General features: G+C 45.1%; 1 protein-coding gene across 3 annotated transcripts in view; it reads right to left on the bottom strand.

Moving 5' to 3' along the window:
- Positions 1–291: 291 nt before the first annotated feature.
- Positions 292–22,372, bottom strand: part of PIGQ (phosphatidylinositol glycan anchor biosynthesis class Q) — a 32,183-nt gene continuing 10,102 nt past the window's right edge. For all 3 annotated transcript variants that reach the window (XM_034065331.1, XM_034065330.1, XM_034065329.1), the window contains exons 4-11: positions 21,227–21,347; positions 15,655–15,781; positions 14,315–14,468; positions 12,638–12,749; positions 9,807–9,887; positions 8,399–8,513; positions 4,664–4,725; positions 292–674 (exon numbers count right to left, since the gene is read on the bottom strand). In XM_034065331.1, the coding sequence (XP_033921222.1) occupies positions 522–674; positions 4,664–4,725; positions 8,399–8,513; positions 9,807–9,887; positions 12,638–12,749; positions 14,315–14,468; positions 15,655–15,781; positions 21,227–21,347 (925 nt within the window). In that variant the 3' untranslated portion in view covers positions 292–521. The remainder of the gene's footprint in view (positions 675–4,663; positions 4,726–8,398; positions 8,514–9,806; positions 9,888–12,637; positions 12,750–14,314; positions 14,469–15,654; positions 15,782–21,226; positions 21,348–22,372) is intronic.

Below are 22,372 nucleotides of genomic sequence, written 5' to 3'. Positions count from 1 at the left end.
GGTGAATTCAAGCCCACACAAAACAAAAAAGAATATATAACCATGAATCCAGACAATGCTGCTGTGCAGTTTTCAGTGTGTGACTCTACAAGCTGATCCTCCATCTCGGGTTTGATCAGTGAGCTTGAAGGCTGGAGTATAACATGGTCCAAAATCCCTTTAGGCAGAATGCACTTCGGAGTTGTGGCTTTGAACCACACAACCAGCTGTTTCAATATGGCCATGAGAGCTTACATGGAAGGATACACACATCATCACCCCCCTTGATGACAACAAATGCTGGTTCCATGATGGGTTTAACCTTTTGCTTCATTACCATATGACATGAACACACTGTAGGGGAAAAGGAAAGTTGAAAAATAACATCTAAAAATACCTGACTTTAAAAATTTAGCCCCTCCAGGTTACCAAAGTCTAATTAAGGGGATGTAGCAGCTGCTGGCTCTGAGATGCCTTTGGTCCAAAAGCATTAAGATTCAATTTCTTTGTCTGACCATGTCTCTCAAGCTCTTTTGCTGTCTTTAGTCCTGCTTCTCTCCTTTGTGTTTCCAAGGGTAGATGAGCTCTCCAAGGAACAGCTTCTTGCAGAGAGAGGTCCAGGAATCCTTGGGGTAACAGCTGTAGGTTGGCAGCCTGTATGTCTGTACCACGCTGCCATATGACAGAGGGTTGATCTGCAAGGAGAAGGAAGAGGGATAACGGCAGTGAGAATGTGTTGTAGTAAGATACACAGGCAGCTGATCAGGGCAAGTGTAACTTTTGTGTAGCAGTGGCCTCTTGAAACATCAATACTGCTACTCACAAAGTGTAAGAATCCCTCTCTGTCTAGCTAAAGCTGTATAGCCCTGTACAGCGTCCTGAAACATGAACAAATAAAGCTTGGCAAAGGAGTATTGTTGGAATAATTTTCCAGCAGAGAAGCAGGCATGAGCAGCAGCAGGATCTGGGAGTGATGCTCATTACAGGAGGGAGCAGAACTGGCACTTTTTGAGTTAGGAGGTTGCAGAAGGTGGAGGGATGGAGACCTCTCACCACCAGCAGCAACACTCCACTGGGGTGCACCACAACTCTTAGGAACTCCTCCAGAAGATGCCAGTTAAGCCATAGCTCTTACAAACCTACTGCTTCAATGTGCCCTCAGCCCACAGCTATGCTTTAAGTTACCCCTGGTATCACCATATATCCTCCCCATGGAATGGAGTCCAAGCACACAGGATCCATACCATGAAATGCCACTTTAAGGCTCCTTGACTGAGTTAATCTTAAATTTGATGTCAACCACCATCCCAAGAATGACCATGTCTGGAGTCTCTGCCTACAACCCCCCATGGCCTCTGATTATCATCACAAAGTTGCTGTATTGACCTTCAGAAGCTGGGGTAAGCAGGCAGATGTGTTACCTAGACAAGGGGAGACAGAAGCACATCAGATGTGAGAAAACACTCCAGTGAAGCACTTAAGGGTAGTCCAGAGGATTAAGCCAGTCTGGCCAACATCTGATGCATGAAAAGGATGCACAGCAATAGACTGTCTCCAAAAAAGTAAACAGATTACACAAAAATGGTGGGTTACAGAAAAGAGCCCATGAGAGATGCTAAAGTGAGACTTACAACGCTAGAGGAAGCTTGGACAGGGAGGAGAAATCGAAGGATATCCTCCTCTAGTGAAAGCGCCCAGCTATGCTGGACTCAACCAAGCAGCTGTGTGAAAGAAGTCTATAATTCACAGTAGAAAATCCAGCCACAAAAAGGAAAGAGAGACAGCAAAATCCAGGCAGACAGTCACTACTTTGGCAATAGCTGAGTATTTCTTCTGTCCACTGAAGAGCAATCAGTTTTCTGAGGGTTTGCCTGTCCACCAGCTTGCTCCAGCTATCTGGTGCTCATGGAGCAGGGGGATGAACTCAGAGAGCCTGCAAAGGCAGAGCTCTGGGAAAAGGCAATGAAGCAAAGACATCATTAGAACATTATGGATGTCATTGTGGGACATTCTGCATTGACTGCAATTGACCTCATGCATTGTGGTCATAGAGAGGTAGCACCAGAAAATAAGAATAGAAAAAATAGAAAAAGACCAAAGAAACTTGTCTCTAAACCAAACAACAGTAAAATCTGAGTAACTATTTCTGCCTGTTTTCTCAGCTGTAGGCAAACCAGGATGTTTTAAGTACAAACATGCTGAGGGAGGACAGGAACTGCTGCTCTACAAGGGAGATACGAAGCATGTGTTCTTTTAACTATCAGTTACCTGGCCTGGAAGGTTTGGACACAACATTTCTCCTTGAAAACCACCCCAAGGCAGAGTGGTGATACTGTTGCCAATGGAAAAGTAACAAGAGATGGTTTTATATCCAGCACAATGTGTATGTCTGCATCCGCCATTATAAATGCAAACAAACAGGCACCACAAAAAACAGCCATTTGTTAGCCAAGTGGCAATATCAATTTATTTTATGCCAATTCTATAGTCCAAAGCTATAATAAAACCCTGATATAATAGACAACCTTTGTTCTACAGTGGAGCTGTTCCCTTTGTCCTTCCTCCTTCACTTTCAAAGCAACTGCCAAAGAATCTAGCAAAAGGTACTACAGATGAATCAAAGTCGTCATGTCTTCTCACTGGGCTACCAGTTCACTTAAGACACACTGACAGGCGTTCTTCTTCTTGCACACCAAAATAAATTATTTTAAACACTACTGAGCTATGGAAGACTTCCTGGAGAAAATGAAGGAGCACTTGGAAAGGAAATATCATCCTCTGCCTCAAAACCAGCATTAATGATTTCTAATCCATTACCAGCACCCAAAGGACAGTTGTGATTGTATCAGTCACCTATAGCTTGAATCCTTGGGGGCATTGATGGCTTGGCTTCACAAACAAAGATTTGGGAAGGGCTTTACCCACACTTACTACAAGCGCAATGATGACTAAAAGGGAAATGTGGGATAGGCAAATCCGGTTGGAAAAAATGCTGCTTGGTCATTCAGGATGTTTCCGAACAAGGCTGTCATCTCCTGGGTCAATGTTGAGTGACCAATGTCCTGAACCGCCTGCATGCAGGGTTGGGTCCGCAGCTTCCAGTGCACCTTATCACCTGCCATTTCATCCCTCACCTGTTGCTACAGGGCTTTGCAAGTGTGAGTAAACAGTTCCATGCAAACAGCCTTCCTGCCATCAAGCATGGCTCCAGAGAGCCACCATATGGGCAGGGGACAAAGCCACTGCAAAACTTCTAGAGAGGAACATCATCATGTACCAGAAATAAGAATTTTAGCTTATCACTTAAAAACAGGCTCTTTAAATTGTCCTCTCAAAAGACCCATGAGAAAGTTCAGCAGAGTTTCTGACACAAACCCATTTTTCATTTTCACCAGCACAAAGAGAGAATAAAGTGCCTTTACTGACTCTCTGCTCATTATTATTTGAACAGAAGGCCTAGAGAGACGTAAACTAAAGCACTTTACCTCTTAAGATGATGACTTATGCTATATTCTAGATAGCAAATGGATCTTTCTGCAGTGGTCCAAGGAAAATTCATCATGTTCCTATGACTCACTGGCTCTGCTCTCTAATCCGTGATCTTTCTCCTCTGGAGAAGCTACCCACCTTATTTCACAAACACACAGATGCCAAATTCTCTGCTCAGCAGCTCCAGTGCCTCATCTTTGGTGTCTGGTTTCCTTTTTCTGGAGTCTTTTGGCCATGGAGGATGGCAGATTTTGGTTCTCATACCACTACCCTACCCAAAGACAGGAACTGGCAAGACAACATGCTTGGAAAATGCTTGTTCTGCCCTAGAAGACATCTGTTGAAGGAATTCCCTTTTGAATTGCTGCTAGCTGGTGTGCTTCTTCCATGCTAATCTGACCTCTGCTGAAATGGGGCTGGACTGGGGATGGAGAAAGAAAAAGAACTGGGAACAGTTCCTTCCTACACACACCCCAGCCATAAATTCTATACACCTCTTGCAGGCTCTCCTCCTGGGATGCAAAGAGCAAGAACAGAGACCCTGTGGTATTGTGCAAAGTCAGGAAATGGAACCTCACAATGAGAATTTCACTGCTGCCATCACATCACTTTCCTTTAGCATCTCTGGTGATAGAGCATGGAAATGGGAGGTTACAAAAGCACAGGTAAGCTTTTCCCATGCTCCTTACCAGAGCAGCTATGGAAAACAACAGGAGGCCCTTTCCTCTCTTGTCTCACCCAGGCACTCATCCTGCCAGCATCATGGAGCAGCTAAGGCCTTTAAGCACATCTGGAGGGGAAGACCTTTTACTGGTCCTTCATTCTGCATGGCTTAGCTGCTGCGTTTTGCTTCTCTCAGTGTTCGGCAATTATTAAGATGAAACTGCACAGAGCCAGGAAGGAAGGTGATAAGTACAAGAAGTCTTAATTCCAGCAGTAACAGAGTACCATGTCTCTCTTCTACATCTCCTTTCACACCATGCAGGACTCTAGAAATTAAGGTCTCAAGCAGGGTATTAGAAAGAACAGAAAGCAGCAGCCAGTCATTGCAATGTGAAATGTATTTCCCTTGTTTCAGCATTTTACAGCTGAAATATTTAAGTGGGGCCTTTCAGTGGGGTCAGATCAGAACTGCTACAGAAGGGAGAAGGACCTTGGGGATGGTCTGAGAAGCATAAGGGAACACGTGGCTTACCTGCATAAGGAGGCGAAGAGGTTTTCCATCCTGCTGCTCAAGGACTCTGAACTTCACACCAGCTGAAATGAAACAAAACAAGGAAACCAAATCCATGCTTGGAGGAAAGATCATGTAATTTGCTGCTCAGCTCTGCTGGCTGAGCACTAATTTTCTAGAAATGGAGCCTTCAGCCTCTCTTGATTTGTGAACCCTTATGCAATTTTCAGCAGGAAGCAGAGATACTTTTTACAGTGGTTTTAAGCAAGACAAATTCTGTGTTTCTCCATTAAAAGCAGCTTGAAAACACAGTCCTTAAGCTAGAACAAAGCCTAGAAATCAGCCAGCCAGGCCTAATGATGACAAATGGACTGGAAAAACCTTTCTCTTTTCCCGAACTCCTATACGAATGGGGACTCCACATAAACAGAAGGCAGAGAACTCACCTTGAACTTGTGCTCATGTGGAAACAGCACATGTGCAAATCTCTCCCTCTTCAGATGGAGGGAGAAAAAGAATGGCCTAGAGGCATTAAAAACAGCTCAAAGCAATCACTATTAATCCCAGCATTCAGATGTTTTTAACATGCTAACAACCCCATCAACATCACATTTATATTTCCTCTTGGATTTGCTACATTACCAACACTGTAAAGATAAATGGGAAAGCTTTGGATTCCAGCAGTGATATAGAGCACATGAACATTTAATACAGTGTTTCCAACAAAGGCAACAACAAGGACTAGAGAGGCATTTTGCTTTGCAAAGTCTCAAATTCCTTCACAGAAGTAAAACCTATCCATCTTCTGCAAACCTGAACCAGCCAATGTGCCCCTATTATTCCTTTCTACAGATAAGATGATGAGGCAAGAGCAATGAAGTGATCAGGACCAGATCAAACAGTAGCTCAGGAGTACACATAGAAACAAAGCTCTGTGCGAGGCCCATTGCTATAGCATCTATGTAACTCTTCCATATTCAAAGCCCAAACTTCTTATAATTTTCTTCAAGCTTTGAATTAATTAAAACCATACAGTTTACTCCTGGGAAAGAATGCTCTTGTCTAGCAGAGAGATCTGGTTTAAACCCTCTCCCCACATCATAAAGTGTTTTCTGTATAAGAGAGGAAGAATTTATCTGCATTCTGCAGCACCATATTGAAACACGGGCTTCCACAGCGGCTTCAGAAAGATGTTTGAGTACCCTGGGTCTCAATAAGCAAATGTGCTGGATGATAAAAAACATTGAAGGTGATTAATTGAGTTTTGGCTAAGAGGAAGTGTCTAACCCATTCCGGCAACTACTCTTCAGGCAGGCAGTATGTCACAGAGAGACAGTGACAAGTGGACACTGAAGTTTCAGGTCCATCAGAGCAGAAAACCTCGCTTCTGTCAAGGCCACACACTTCCCTTCTAGAGCTGCAAGCCAACAATCTCTTAGATTATTTAATTGTTCAAGAGTCTTGAACTTCTAAAAAAATACACGCACAAAAAGGCTACAAATTCAGTTTAGAACAACCTGTAGATTACTACAAAGCTCAGGAGTCTGCACAGAAAGAGCAGGAAAGCTCAGTCTACTGCAGATCCCTCTAAGAAGAGGATTGCCATCCAGCTCTAGAGCTCAGGGTTCTGCTTCTTCTGTACACAGGAGAGGTCAGCACATGAACCCACTTGCTTTGTTTCATGTGCCAGTGCACTAAAGCAAGCTCACTGGTTTTTTGGACTCCAGTAATCATGGAGACACCACCAGGACAGGTCCTACAAAACTATGACAAAACTGGCCCCCAAATCTGTGATGTGAATATTGGGAAAGAGAAGCACAGAGAAAACGAACTGACCTCTTTGTGATCAAACAGCATGTTGGTAACTTGAGTGTGGGCAGAGTTTGAAAGCCCTGAACCTTACTGCTACACCTTACTTCACACTATGAATCAACATCACCGTGTACCCATCCCAACCAGGGTGCCATCCCTTGAGCTGTGCAGCTCAGAATTCTCGCAGAGAGGACATCACCTTTGACATACGTGCAAAAGGCTTTTTAAGGTCCAAAGTATTTCACATTGCATGTGTGGAAAGAAAGCATGGATTTTGTTTCTGGCATATGGATTGATCATTCACCTGTCCCGGCCCAGGCTTCAGCAGTGTAATTCTGTCAATTCAAAAACTGACTCAAAAAACTTGGAGGTCACATGCCATGACTGAACTGAGTTGAACTTAAACACTGCAGTAACCCCTTGCTGCTGTGAAAAACTATCCATTCATGTCAGCAGAACCATCTTAACAGTGCCTATAAAATCAGCTGCCATAACATATTCCACAGCATGACTGATCCAAGTTCTGAGTCTGAACAGGGAGGCAAAACCTAGGCAGTGAGTACATCAAGTGATGTGCACTCTCTAAAGTCCTTTGAATGTGATTCAACTGCTCCATCTGTTACCAGGGCAATGCCATGTTTCTGGGGCAGGAACACAGGCTGCAGACATTCCCAGAGATGCCTCCTCCTCCTGCAGTGTTCTCTTTTCAAAGGTTTGAGGAGCCAACAAAGAAAGTAAGTCAGGCAACAAACTCAACTGAGAAGACAATCCTTTGTCTGGCTGGAGGCTTACTACCCTGCAGTAGGTAGCTGGCTGATCTAAGACTGATGGGAATATATAGCCTTACATCTCTCAGTGGCAACAAGACTTCCTTCTACCCTACAACTTGCTGTTTAATGAGACATTTGTCTTCAGCAGCATTTCCTTTTCTCCAAGACAGCTCTGAAGGGTTAAGAAGTTTCTGCCAGGAAATTCATAGGAACCTGCTGAAGGCACACATGGAAAAGCAACAGAACTAGTAACATGGCTCAGCTATTCCATCCCGAAAATCAAGCCTGGCACTTCTCTGACTAGTCTGTATTTAGTGATGATCAAGCTCTCAAATTTTAAATTCTTGTTTCATGCTCTTTAAATGGATGTAAAATAATAACATAATGCTTGAATTTCACTAGATTAACCTGTTAAACCCATTCAAAAAGGACCATTTACTCTGGTGGCAACCATGGTTGATGTTTACCAAAAGTGGAAAAAAAATTCCTGGTTTCAAAACAGTGACAGATTAGAACCAAAAAGAGAACAATTATCTGAAATCTGTAAAGAGCTCTGAAGTTAATCCAAACCCTGCAGCTCAGGACTTCTGTTAGTCAAGCCAGCACGGTGCTGCTGTTCCACTGATTCACAGCCACTGTAGATTCAGCCCACTGAAACAGCAGATTTTCCAAGTGGTTTTGTAATTTGTCGTGTTTCAGAGCCCAAACCCCAAGATAAACAGCATGTTTAACCTCAGAACTTCAACCTGACCCACTACTCTAGAACTGGAATTAAAAGATGAACTCATTTATATTGTGCTTGTTTGGATGTCACTTTTGGCTGCCACAGGCTTTGTAAAGGTACTCCAAATTCTGCTTCAGCATCACATTTCTTGCCACTGTCCTCATCGTGCTCCTCACAGGAGTTGTCAACAGTATGGATAATTGCATGACTGATCTAGTGGAAGGCGTCCCTGCCCATGGCAGGGGGTTGCAACTGGATGAGCTTTAAGGTCCCTTCCAATCCAAACCAATCTGTGATTCTATGACTTGATCCTTAGGTTCTTTCCTGCCCTTCCTGCATCTTTCTATTCAGAAGCTACCCACTGCTTCAATACTTTGATCCACTGCATCAAAATAAAGTGAATAATATAAAACCCTTGAAGTTCTGCATGTGCAGTGCTTAAGGACTTACCTGCAAGTCTGTAGGATCTGCAGAGCCGAAGGAGGATTGAATAAAGAGGCAGAGAGTCAATCAGGTCCACCAGCAAGTGTATGAGGCCTTGCACAATCACCACCAGCAAACGGAGCTGCAGAGAAATAGTTTAGTAAGAAATTCTGGGACAAACAGGAGATGAAGCAGTTGCAAACTAGATGCTGGAGAGGGACTCTTCATCAGGGACTATAGCAATAGGACAAGGGGTAATGGATTTAAACAAACAGGGGAAGTTTAGATTAGATATAAGGCAGAAGTTCTTCCCTGTGAGGGTGCTGAGGCGCTGGCACAGGGTGCCCAGAGAAGCTGTGGCTGCCCCATTCCTGGCAGCATTCAAGGCCGAGCTGGATGGGGCTTGGAGCAACCTGGTCTGGTGGAAGGTGTCCCTGCCTGTGGCAGGGGGGTGGAACTGGAGGAGTTTTAAGTTCCCTTCCCACCCAAACCATTCTACGATTCTATGAAATTAACAAGCTGATGTGCAGTTTGACATTGTTGAATGCTAAGATAAATGTCCTGTGGTAAGCAAAAGCCTCCCAGTGTGGGTCAGATGTCTGGAAGTGCTGGGCAGCCAGACCCTGCACAAGGTTCCTTGACAAACTTAGCTGAAGTGTTTAACTGGAACAAAGCTCTTATGGCTGTAGAGGCTGTGACTTGCAAGAACATGAGAGCTAATCCGCTTCCAATGGTCATAGTCTGAAAGGGAGAATTTAGGCTTCCATTACTAGTCACCTCCATCACTGTGTGCCAGTGAATGTAAATTTTCTCTCCAACACTGAACTGAAGCAGCTTATTTCTGCCTGAAGAAATCCCATGTAGAGCATCTAAGCAAGAGCACTGCAGCCAGAAATTAGCTTCCTGCTCAGTGTGTTCTGTCCCCTGAGTAAAGCAACTCCTTTTGTCAGACTGCATTTACTTTTGCTGCCAAGCTCATCTGAAAAGAGAGGGCTCAAAAAAGGGCTTTGAAATCATGTGATGGCCACTGTCTGTGGAAAATTTTGCTCTAGGCAGGCCTCAGAGAGGAGCGGTCATACTGGGGGAAGACAAGAAAACTAAAGAAGCCCAACCCTCTGAGCAAAGCCTGTCTGAAAGCATTTAACAGAGCCACTTAATTCCCTGAAAAAAAAGAAAGTTCTGGATCAAACTAGATAGGCCATCACCCCAGACATGGGATGGATCAATTATTTCCAAGTGAAAGAACAGCTTGTCCCACTGACCAGGATTTGTTGTGAATTCCACTTGCTTGGCCCACATGGGCTGTGTGAGAAGCCTTCCTGGGACACCCAGACAAATTTATATCCTCTTTGTGGATGACAATAAATGACAAGGAAACCCTTATTTCAAGATCTCAGAAGACAGCATATGATTGGTTTCAAGGGTTAAATCTTACCAGGGTAAACACCAAATAATAGAGTGCAGTTGTAGGCAGGAGGAACAGCAGGATCGTGAACAGCAAAGTGCCAATAAATAACTAGGGAAAAAAAAGAAACACAATTATTAGAGAGCAATGGCAAAATAACATAAAAGAGAAATAGATGAATAGGAAACTGAGGTAAGGAAAGTTTGCAAGGCTCCTTCACAAGTTTTTTTCCTCCCTATGTGAATAACGCTGTTACCTTAGAATCACAGAATCATAGAATAGTTAGGGTTGGAAAGGAACTTAAGATCATCCAGTTCCAACCCCGCTGCCATGAGTAGGGACACCTCATACTAAACCATGTCACCCAAGGCTCTGTCCAGCCTGGTCTTGAACACCACCAGGGATGGAGCATTCACAACTTCCTTGGCCAACCCATTCAGTACCTCACCACCCTTATAGTAAAGAATTTCTTCCTTATATCCAATCTAAACTTCCCCTGTTTTAGTTTGAACCCATTACCTCTTGTCCTATCACTACAGTCCCTAATGAAGAGCCCCTCTCCAGCATCCCTATAGGCCCCCTTCAGATAGTGCAAGGCTGCTATGAGGTCTCCACGCAGCCTTCTCTTATCCAGGCTGAACAGCCCCAACTTTCTCAGCCTGTCTTCATATGGGAGGTGCTCCAGCCCCCTGATCATCCTTGTGGCCCTCCTCTGGGAGGAGAATATTTTCAGTACTACTTCTCTCACTGGGCCTTTTTAGAAGGCTTGCTATTATAGGAGTATATTTGGAAAGATAAATAAGCTGGATCCTGATTTTTTCCTTTACACACAATACTCAAGGTTTCCTATTTCAGGCCAGCTTCCTTAAGAAACAAGACTTAAATTTGTCTACTCCCTATCCCGTGAGCTTCAGAGCCATTGCTTAGTTTTTACCAGCCAAGTGTGTAAGGGTACAAAGAAGTAGAAATTTGGTAGGGTATTTTGTGGGGAACTGAAACATATTTTTGTTCCTCCTTATTTTAATATCTGGTGAAAAGCTGACAAAATTTGGTTGCTAAATACTGTCAGCAGCAGGAGTTCTGCCTCTTTCAATGATGGATACTGGGAGAGAGAAAAAAGCTGGAGCTACTGGGATGGGGGAAGCAGCATTTTGAAGATGAAGGAGAAAAATCCCTAGGAAAACAGGTGTCATGAGTTCCACTGCCCACAGAAAGAGTTATTTTTACTCTGGGACAGCCCATTTGGCATAAGTCTAGCTAATTCCAGCTAGAAGAAATTCAGATTTATGACAAATAGGAATCTGACTCTTCAGTTTTCAGTCACCTCTTCCAGAACAGAGACCACAGGAACACAGGGCACTGCAAACAAACAGATCACGCTCATGGTATATTAGGAAAGAAAATAACCTAGACAGCCATGTCACAGAGGTGGATGAACATCCAGGCTTCACACACGTAACCAAAAATAGATCACAACCCAATTCATTCCCTTCCCAGCAGTTGTTCCTCCTTCCTCTGTCACTCCACTACAGTTTATTAACATTTCCAAAAGTCTTTTAAGGTCTGCTTTGAATGTCTCTTCCCAGCCAGGACAACAACATCATTCCTACTGGCCTCCAGAGCAGCAGGATGAAGCCTGAAGTACCAAACCAATTCTCTTCAAATAAAACAGGGACCAAGCACTGACGCAAACTGTGTTCCTGGCACAGTTTGGCTTTTCATCACCAAAGAGACAAAAACCCAGCTCCTCCACTGTGGTGTGAGAAGGTTGAATAGAGCAAGAGCTCTGGCCCTGGAAGTTACCAAATATTACAGTATTATTTTAGTGATGTTTGCAACTGCTGGCATGGAGCAGTAGAGGCTTTTCTGAACTCTTACTTGGCATTTCAGAAATTAAGCACAGCTCACAGCATTTGGCAGAATCCTGCCTCTGCTGCTCAAGTGAGAATGTGTGGGCCCAGCTCCAGCACAACGTGAATGGAATGGGGCCTTTGAACAGACACTCTGGCACGTCTGTTACTGTGGCAACACTGCTGGGCTACACTTGTACACTGCTCCCTCCAAAGAAACCATCCCCTGCTCCCAAGCTGTGAGCATCTGCAGCACCACAGCTCACCAGGGTGCCTGAAGGTGCTCAACACTTGCTAGAATTAGGCCCCCTGAACAGGCAGAGCAGTGCAGGGCTTGCTGCAGAGCACAAGCATCTGGTTGAAGCTCTGTGTTCAGCTCTGGGACAACCACACAAGAGGAACATGGAGCTGTTGGAGTGAGCCCAGAGGAGGCCTCGGAGATACTGCAAAGACTGGAGCACCTCTCCTGTGGAGCCAGGCTGAGAGAGCTGAGCTTGTTCAGCCTGGAGAAGGAAAGGTTCCTTAAGGGGAGATCTTGGAGCAGCTTCCAGTGCCTAAAGGGGCTCCAGGAAACCTGGAGAGGTGCTTTGGACAAGGGCCTGTAGGGACAGGACAAGGGGGAATGGCTTTAACCTGACAGAGGGGAGACTGAGATGAGCTCTTAGGCAGAAGCTCTTCCCTGTGAGGGTGCTGAGGCGCTGGCACAGGGTGCCCAGAGAAGCTGTGGCTGCCCCATCCCTGGCAGTGTTCAAGGCCAGGTTGGACGGTGCTTGGAGCAACCTGGTCTGGTGGAAGGTGTCCCTGCCCATGGCAGGGGGTTGGAACTGGATGAGCTTTAAGGTCCCTTCCCACCCAAACCAGTCTGGATGCTATGAAGATCCACAGATGCAAAGTACTTGTGGGCATCGCAAAGCCACCTGTGGCTCCTGTCTCACCATTACCTGAGGTAGGATAGGATTGTACTGCCCATGGGCAGCATCCTGCAGCGAGCCCATGGTGCTGCAGCACTACCTGGTCCAAGTCGTAGGAGCAGGAATCCACCCGCTGCCGAAGGACGTTCCACTTCCTCCCACGGAACAAGCGCCAGAGCGATGACAGGCCGTAAATCTTCAGGCAGTAGAGCCTGAGCAAAGAGAAGATGCTGAGCACCAATGCTGAGAGCTACTGAGCTTCCACACAAACCAGCTCTTATCACTGCACCCAATGCCCAGTGGAGTGCCTCTGCTCTGGAGACTGGCTGAGAACTTGGCTTGTTCAGCCTGTGGAAGAGAAGGCTCAGCAGACCTTAGAGCAGCTCCCAGTACCTAATGGGGGTACAAGAAACCTGGAGAGGGGCTTTGGTCGAGGGCCTGTAGGGACAGGACAAGGGAGAATGGTTTTAACCTGACAGAGGGGAGACTGATGATCTTAAAGGTCTTTTCCAACCTGTCTGATTTTGTGAATCCGTGGGGCAGAACAGAGCCTGAGAAAGCCTGAGCTATTAGAGCCACACTGGTTAACCTGGTTAGTTAATGCACAGAAGCTGCTCAGATTTCAAGGCACCATTGTGAAAGCAGAGGCAAGGAGTCTTATCCAAGAGAAGAATCTGGTTTGAGGAACACCAACTGCTTCAAGGAACTGGCAGGGTGCCCTCAGCCTGGCAGGTACTGCTCTGTGCACTAATCCCCAGGTGGGAGGGTGCACAGGACATATCCAGGTTGCTGGTACACATCTGCCCCACGGCTCTGACTAAGACCACACTCTCCCCACTCACTCTGACATGACAACAAGCAGTTTTCCTGCCTTAGCTCCTGCCCCACCTCCCCTGGCTGCCTGCTCACACATGCCTGCTCTCCTTTCACTATGTGCTTTGTTTCAGAAGGGGATTTCAGGCTTCATCAGCATCTGAAACAGCAAATTCTTCTGGCAGCTTCAGGAACACAAAGTGTTGTGGAGGCTGTGTTGGTGTGGGTGACTGCTGTCCACTCCTGGCTCCCCATAGTGGGCACCAGGCACAGCATGGGCAGGTTGGTACAAGATAACAGACAGCTGCTCTGCACTTTAACAACCAGCCGAGGTGGGTGGACTGGCTCCCTGCTGCTCACAAGGGAAAAGCAATCAGCTGAGAAAATGCTTTCCCTATTTCCACTCTCTGTACAATTAGCAGCAGACAATGACACCAAACCTGCCATCTCTGCTCCATGATGCAGACAAGAGCCTCTGAAGCAAGGCAGGGGCAGACTTTGGGGCTTCTCCAGAAGCACAAGGCTTCCCCTTTGCTCCTCCTCTCCTCCAGCTCCCCTGGAAACTACTGAGCAGGATGCAACTGCTATAAGGTTGCCTCAAAGGGACGGGTGAACTGCTTTCACGTCCTCTGCCTGGCACGTAGTTTCATTTTTCCAGGTCACTACCACAGCAAATAAATATTTAAACACAGAAGAACTGAAAGGTTGCTTGTACAGCTATGGCCACATTTCTACATGCATAAAACAATGCAATAAATTAATTGCTGGTTAAACTCTAAATTCAAGAGAACTGCACCAGGAGTGAATGCTCCACAAATTAAAGACATGGCCTAAGTGTTCACAGAACCACAGATTGGTTTGGGTTGGAAGTATTTCCATGGCTTCCTCTGGACTCACTCAAGCAGGTCCTTCAGTGGCACTTCTCTTCAAACAAGCCCATGACACATCCAAGAGAACACCTCACCTGGCTCCATAGACATAGAAGCAGTAGATGTGGAAGGTCAGAAGTGCAATGATGTCAGAGAGGATGCAGAGAGCCACGGTCAGGCCCAGACAAGCTGACAGACCCACATACCAGAGGATCATCTCAATGAATGGGGACATCAGGTGTATGTAGCCTAGTGAACATTGCAGAGTGTCAGTATTCGACTGAGATAACTTCCTGTTAACATTCTCAAAAGACTTTTTACCACCCACCCTAGAGCATTGCTCCAGCAATCATAGCTATGAAAATGTGGAAGTAAAACTGGCAAACTCCTTTAGATCATAGCCACAGCTTCTCTGGGCAACCCATGCCAGTGCCTCAGCACCCTCACAGGGAAGAATTTCTGCCTAAGAGCTCATCTCAGTCTCCCCTCTGCCAGGTTAAAGCCATTCCTCCTTGTCCTGTCACTACATGCCCTTCTACAAAGCCCATCCCCATATTTATTGTAGGTCCATCTTCTGTTCAGGAGGGCCAAAAAAAACTCTCTTTCACCCCAGGTTCATGTCCAGGGGAGCAGCTGTGTAAGGAAGGAGAGAACATGTTTAGCTTGAAAAGAGCTAAACAAAGAGAGTCACCTTGCTCCCCATGTGATTTACTTTACTAGATTTGTGTTCAGGTTCCTAATTACATTTTTAACTGCACACATCAACCTTCCCTGCAACCATCCCTCTCCTTTTGCTGTTCCCACACAAGGCACCCCATATGGCTTTTGTCAAGTAAATCAGAGCGGAGGCACAGCCTCTTTCATCACTGAAGTGGAGCAAAGTCATAGAAACAAGACCATGCTTGACTGATGAGCACTGTAAATCAGTAAAATAACTAAGAATTACATGCCCATCATAATGTACTCCTTCATCAAGAGGCTTATCAAGGAGAACAGGGGTGTGTTATTTCAAGGAGGGACTTGAAATAAGAAAACTGCACTAAGCTGAAGGCAGCACAAACTTTGGTGTGTGCATCCTGGGAGCACACTTCTCATCCCGGTCCTCTTGGCTGCCTCTTACATGGCAGAGACCACAAAAGTCTAAATAAGACTGAAAGCCTTCCCTTGGACACTCACCACTAATGGCACAGAGAAGCAAGCTCCGTTGTGAGGTGCACTTCTTGCAAAGCATCAATATAAGCACTTTACTTAATATGCATGACTTCCTTGTGTGGGAATCCAACCTTGGCTTGAGTTTTCACAGCAGGAAGACTTATAGGCAAGTCTGTACTTGCAGTAGTGCATTTTGATTCATTATCCACCTCTAGGCAAACATTAAACACTCGGGAGGGAAGAGATGAAAAGAGAGGCTGAAAAGTTAAACAACCACACTTACTTATCCAAAGATGAATGTGGTAAAGGAAGAAGCGTCCCAAAACCTGATCCAAAGCTCGGTTCATTTTCAGTCCAGCTGGAGCTCCCATTAGCCACTGAAGCAGGTCCTGGAGCTCTTCAGCTACATGCTACAAACACATGGAAGGAATGCACTAAGATGAAAGATTGCTGCTGCACTGAACATGTCCAGTGCACTGCACATGCTGCCCCCCAAAGAGTTCTTACTACACCCTTCAAGCCAATGGGAATAAAAGGCCAAACAACTACTTTACAGACAACTAGGTAAATCAGGAACACACCTTTATTGCTTGCTTACTGAATCCAAACGTAACAGCAGAGAGGAAGCTGAACTGCTTAAATGGTCTCAGTGCTGGGAACATGAGCCTAGTGTTAGTTTATAGCCATTGCTGGTACGTGGCCAGTAGGATTTCTTGGCGTAATGAGAGTTCTTGAAGTAGATAGCAAATGCTGGTGCACAAATTAAGTTCTTTAGAGAGTCAGCTGAAAAGTCAGAACTGAGCAGGTAACCTGTGGGTCAGGCTGTCAGGATTTTAAGAGTGGGAAGATGGCAGTGCGCTCTTGGGCAAAAAAAAAGTGTTTTTTTACAAACAAATAGAATCCCAGACTGGTTTGGGTTGGAAGGGACCTTAAAGCTCATCCAGTTCCAAACCCCTGCAACAGGCAGGGACATCTGCCACCAGACCAGGTTGCTCCAAGCCCAGTCCAACCTGGCCTTGAACACTGCCAGGGATGGGGCAGCCACAGCTTCTCTGGGCACCCTGCGCCAGCACCTCAGCACCCTCACAGGGAAGAACTTCTGCCTAAGAGCTCATCTCCATCTCCCCTCTGTCAGGTTAAAGCCATTCCCCTTTGTTGTATCATAACCTCTATGTGTTTACAGCGGGGTAGAAAACACAATTATACAAATGTACTTAATACGTAAACAAACTTTCTCAATACCCTGTTGTGTCATGAGCAAGATTAACCATGCTATATAGCACTGCTCTTACCTACTACTGCCTTGTCTCTTGATGGAGAGATACCCACGGCATCTTAGTAAGGAAGAACCCCTCTGAATAACTGAGAAAGGGGCCTTATTTTCCTTATAAACCTCCATCCCTCATTTGAGGATGAAAATAGCTCTTCCCCAAATCACTGTGGGCTTAGACACAATTTCTGGTGATTTCATCCAGGCTGATGTATTTATTGATTTCCTCTTTCCATCCCACTCCTCTGTTGGAGGTCCCACTTGCAGTGCACAGGGCAGAAGATGTAGTATCTCTGCTCCTTGGTAGTTTGCACCTGACCTACTCACCTAAGCTGAAACCAGTGGTAAAGTCCATTGACCAGGCTGTGACTGAGGTAGCTGAGAGTGGGAACCTCCAGCAAACAGCTGGGGAACATACTGGGAGAAATGCCCTCTCCCACTGTCCCACATGAACAGGGACTGTGAGTAAAAGCTTCAGCCTCTGAAAATCCCACTTGTGCTGCTTTATAAATAGACTAGTTTTAATATTTAACATGTTGGACTGGTAACTTAGAAAAAGCATTTGGGGATTTTAATGAAATATTTACATGCTTGAAAGCAGCAAGGCTGGGCTTCAGCACTGAGTACTTCTGGAGCTGCCAGTCCCAGAGGTGCTACTGAATCCTGACAGGACACAGCTCGGGAAGGTGCCCTGGCTTGCTCTTGTTTAGCAGGGCAAAGCATTTCAAAAGAGAGTCCAAAGGCATAACCTTGCAGGCTGTTTTCCTGCCAGATATTTTAGAACTGATCAATAGCAATCAGAATCAGGAAAGGTGACTGGGAGCCCAGTTCTCCTGCTGCAGTCATGAACATTAAGCCAGTATCAAAAAATAAGATGCAGTGAACTGGAAGCATTTCATAAAAATATGTAGGGACATTACCAAACTGCAGACTAAACTAACAGATGAGAACACTGTGGAAATAATTTCTTTACTGTCATGCTCTTCTGTCTAGTCTCCACATGCAGAGGGTCTAATGCTGATTGGGACATAGATGGAAAAGGACAAAGAGCACTGCAAGTGGGATACAGGTGGGAATAGGAACATACTACATCCAATTACCTCTAAGGTCCAGTAATACTCTTGGAGGCAGGATCTGTGATAAATATTTAACTGTTTCAAAGAGATTCAGCTTAAGAAAGAGACATCAGCAAGGATGAAAGAGGTGATGAAGGAAGAAAAGAAGATGGTTTACCACAGAATCCTAGAATCCCAGACTGGCTTGCGATTCTAACAAAGGAACCTTGAAACAAATCCAGTTCCAAACCCCTGCCACAGGCAGGGACACCTTCCACCAGACCAGGTTGCTCCAAGCCCCATCCAACCTGGCCTTGAATACTGACAGGGATGGGGCAGCCACAGCTTCTCTGGGCACCCTGTGCCAGGGCCTCAGCACCCTCACAGGGAAGAACTTCTGCCTAAGAGCTCATCTCAGTCTCCCCTCTGTCAGGTTAAAGCCATTCCCCCTTGTCCTGTCCCTACAGGCCCTTGTCCAAAGCCTCTCTCCAGAAGGGTATTTTTTTAATAAGCATTTCTTTTGAAAACAGACAAATGTAGCACTATGAATCAGGTACGTTTGGAGGAAGACTGTCTTGTGGAAGGCGAACCCAAGGACAACCATTGGGAAGCCTGGTGGGATTGTGAGGAAGGAGGAGGATAGGAGTTGTGCGGGTACATGTTTTTCATTCTTGGATTTGAAAGCCTGCTCCCAAATTCAGTCCTTCCTACTGCACACAGCCCTTTGCCAGTGACTCCCTAGGTGGTTCTGAATCACATCTGCCTCATTTACTGACAAAAGCGACTTGTTATTACAGTCAGCCCAGCACAAGTCATCAAGCTGTGAAAGTGGGAGCTGCATTCAACGGTGTCTTGTGCATCAGCAACAATTGTTAAGTGCTGATTTGAGAACCATTGTACCAGGAGATGACGAATGCTGGGTAGGGAACAGCCTGATCCTCACATCAGCAGGCTCAGCTTGTGACCCTGGCAGTTGTTGAGAGCCAAAATAACCTACCTGCATTTGCTTCCTTCCAGAGAAATGTCTGCTAGGAAAAAAAATGAGCACTGCATCCAGTCCCCACACAGCTACCATTCCATTCTGCCCATGTTAAAATCAATCAAACCAGTGAGGTTATACATTATAAACGCTTAGTTTGTCAATACTAAAATCAATCAAGCAAATAAGGTTAAAATAAGGTTATGTATCATAACCTTATAATATATAATAATCTTACAATATACATAATGTTCTATTTACTAACAGATACAGAGCTGTAAGGTCAATGCCACCATGAGATCTCGGGCACGTATCAAAAGCAGAATATGAAAGAGCATTAGGAATGGAAAAGTAACTCATTCCACACATAGGAATGTCTGTTTTACTGGATTTGGCAACACATAAGCACTTGAGAGAGCCCAAGTGATGGGAATAATGTGTACCAGATGGACACTCAGCAGCTAAGAGGAAACCTACTGCTGCATGGCTAGGAGGAGATTTTGCTGTCATCCTGGAAAAGAAGCGGTGCTGGCTTGCATACAACATGCTAAAATCACTGGGATATTTTGGGATTACTCAGACCTGCATTTTTTTAAGGTTTGCACATAATGCATATAAATCAATGCCTACTAAAGACAGTAAAAGGACTCCAAATGATTTTATGTCCACAATCTTGAAGGAAAAAAGTAAGGTTGGAAAGTTAGAAAAGTTGTAAGTGGCCTCAACTGATAAGCTTGGAGTAGCAGAAAGGCACTGACCGACAACCAGGGAGGAGTCAGCACTTCCAGGAAAATAAGTAAACAGCTCCTGGAGATAGCAACGGAATGAAGTCTGCATGTGCAGGAGACATGGTGAAAATAACTGACACAATGATGTGTGAGTTGAGTGACAGTTGAGCTAAATACCTGAAAAAGCAGCTCCCACAAGGAAGCCTGTCCAGGAGAGGTGCTGGGATTGGACAGACCTTGAGCATGAAGAGCATCATCTGCCAGAGACAGTGGGCAGATGGAACCCCTCCTGGAGACACCTGTGCAAACAGGAATGTGGCCAAAAGCCACTTCCTCACGGACTTGTTAAGAAATCAGATTTCTGAGAGCTAGACACTTACAGTAATCCCACAGGGAAAGCTCTAGAGAACTTAAACTTCTCCTGCTGAAATATCTGTAAGGGAAAAGACTTCATAATAAGACTCAGAAAAATATTTTTAGTGTATAGCTCAAATACAGGAGTAAGTGTATTGCAAGAATTGTGGTCTTTTCTACCACACCACTGCTGCTGAATAGCAGCAATCCTTGAAGCATGCAATCCTTAGAAGTCTGACCATGAAAGATAACAAAAGGAGCAATAATCACAACCCACAGCTGAGCTGGACACATACACATTCATGAAAACGCAGCATGAACAAGAATTATCAGACCTATCTATGGCTTGTACAATTAAAAGGTTAAGACAAGCAGCTCATCATCAAGGGAAACGTGAGCTCTTCCCAAAACAAACAAAAAAATATATAGCATAAGCAGGAAAAATAAATTGCTGTTGCAATTCTCTACTCAGAATAAAATCTCTCCCAGCTAAGAAACTGGAGAAAGAACAAAGAGAGAACGTTCTCCAGCTGCTAGGAAGGAACCGATGGAAAGATCCACTTTTGCTCCCAGAAATTAAAAGAAAGTGGGCAGAGAAAGAATTAGGTTGTGCAGCAACATAGCAGCACTCAACACTGGCTGCACATGTATTCCCAAGACACAGAAGCTCTTAAAATGGAGCTGACTTCAGATTAGTGATCTGGTGCATAGCGTCTGAAGTACGTTATAAGGTCCGTACTGCCACTAAACAGATATACTGGAGTACTGCACCTAAAAAGAACCACCAGAAAAGCAGGCTAGTGTGAGTCAGACTTGTTCTTCATTAACTTATTCTGATGTGGAGAGATCTTAGTGGGCAAGAGGAGTTATGGTTGAGAAAATCACAGAACACAGCAAGTTTTCCTACTTCATCATCTGCACACCAGAACTCTGAGACAGGGTTTCATGTGTTTGTACCCCAACTAGCTCATGCCTTTGGATTTCCCCATAAAATTCCTTTCCATGAGCACTGCTACAGTGCTATCAAGTCTGACTTTTCAGCAGTTTATCAGATTCAACCCAGGTTACAGCTTTTTTCCACCCTCCAACACCCCATATAGGAACAACTTGAGGACACTTCCTGTTGACTGCAGAATAAAAGTGTTCTGGCTCAATAAGCATCCAACCTACAGCTGCAGATCTCTGGCCAAGCCCTAATTGTTATTTTAGGAGCTGGAGCAGCCCTGGTTAAACATCTAATTACTATTCACTGCACATGCAAAGCAGGGCTGTGTTTCTTTTCAGCAGCCCCAGCAGGCTTGATTTGAAGATATCACTGCTCTTGAGGAGATATAATTTGCATGACTTCAGACAGGACTCTCTCTGAAACTCTTGGGGTTGAGGCATTGCCTCCTGACCCCTACCCCAGGCAGCAAGACCTGATCGGTACCCACAGCAGGTCAAAGAGAAATGGCTTTCACCAGACTTACATCAGCCACAGGGATGAGGGTGTCAGCAAGGTGACCAATTCTGTTCTTTCTATACAGCCAGGACATCAGCAGTATCCCCAGAGACACATCAATCAGCAGAGACACAAAGATATTGGCTTTCCTGCATGCAGGATAAAGAGAAAGGGTGTTAGAGAAAAAGGAAGTGTTTCTTGCTTCAGTGACAATCATTGGGTTCACTTACACAGCATCTTTAACATCCCAGGGACACCAGGACAATTCACTGAAGGGGCACAGTATAGAGATCTTTTGACTTTCAGTGGTGTGCTGCTACTTCAGTGGCTAAGCACGGAGCCACTCAGGGTCTGCCACAAACCCTTTCTTCGTAAGGGGATCAAAGAGTGGGATTGAAGCTAAAAAAAAGAATGTCACACAAAGTGTGTATATACATACACATGGGGAGGATTTACCAATACTAGGGCACCCAGCACTTGGGAGTATCCACATGGAGATCCAGTGGCTTTCCAATAGGTATACTTTAGTGGAATGACTAGTTCATGTAATAAATAGTGTTTCTGGGTACATGCATGTACCCAGGAGGGTTCCTGAGCTGCCCCTTTGCTGCTAAGAGGTTCTGAATGCATTCCATTACGTGAGTTATTCAGGAAATCAGCCTAAACAATCACAGTTACTTTTGGCCTTCAAATATGCTGAGCTATTTTAAGTGTTCCCTGGGAGTCTATTACTGCAGGATCAGAGAACCCCACAGAACAAGCCTCACTGTGTAATGGCTGTAGGGCATTCAGTATCTGCCTCAGATCTCTGCCTCTCCCTGTTCCACTTGCTATGCTGTGTTTGCTTTTTCTGTTACACTGACTTTGCTACTGTGGTTGGAGTCTCTGCTCTGCAGTTACTGCAAGAAAAATTCCCCAAAAGAGCCGGTGGAATTGGCCAGCATTTAAACCTTCCTAATCTTATGGGAAGTGCCACTGAATATTGATTGCAGTTTTTAGTTAACAGCAGCACACATGAAAGCACTGAACCTGTGGGAGTACCCATAGGAAAACACTACACACGTGGTGCAGAATAAGCTTTCTGTGGGCAATATCCTAGTTGCCTTTCCCAGGCTAGGGAAAAAGGCATATATCTGGTATAACTAATGTAAACAGAGTGTAAAGATCTGAAACT

Source organism: Melopsittacus undulatus, chromosome 8 (genome assembly GCF_012275295.1).
Source record: "Melopsittacus undulatus isolate bMelUnd1 chromosome 8, bMelUnd1.mat.Z, whole genome shotgun sequence".
In the NCBI taxonomy this organism is placed as follows: domain Eukaryota; kingdom Metazoa; phylum Chordata; class Aves; order Psittaciformes; family Psittaculidae; genus Melopsittacus; species Melopsittacus undulatus.
The sequence above is the reverse complement of the archived record's forward strand: the minus strand, read 5'-3'. Positions and strand labels throughout refer to the sequence as shown.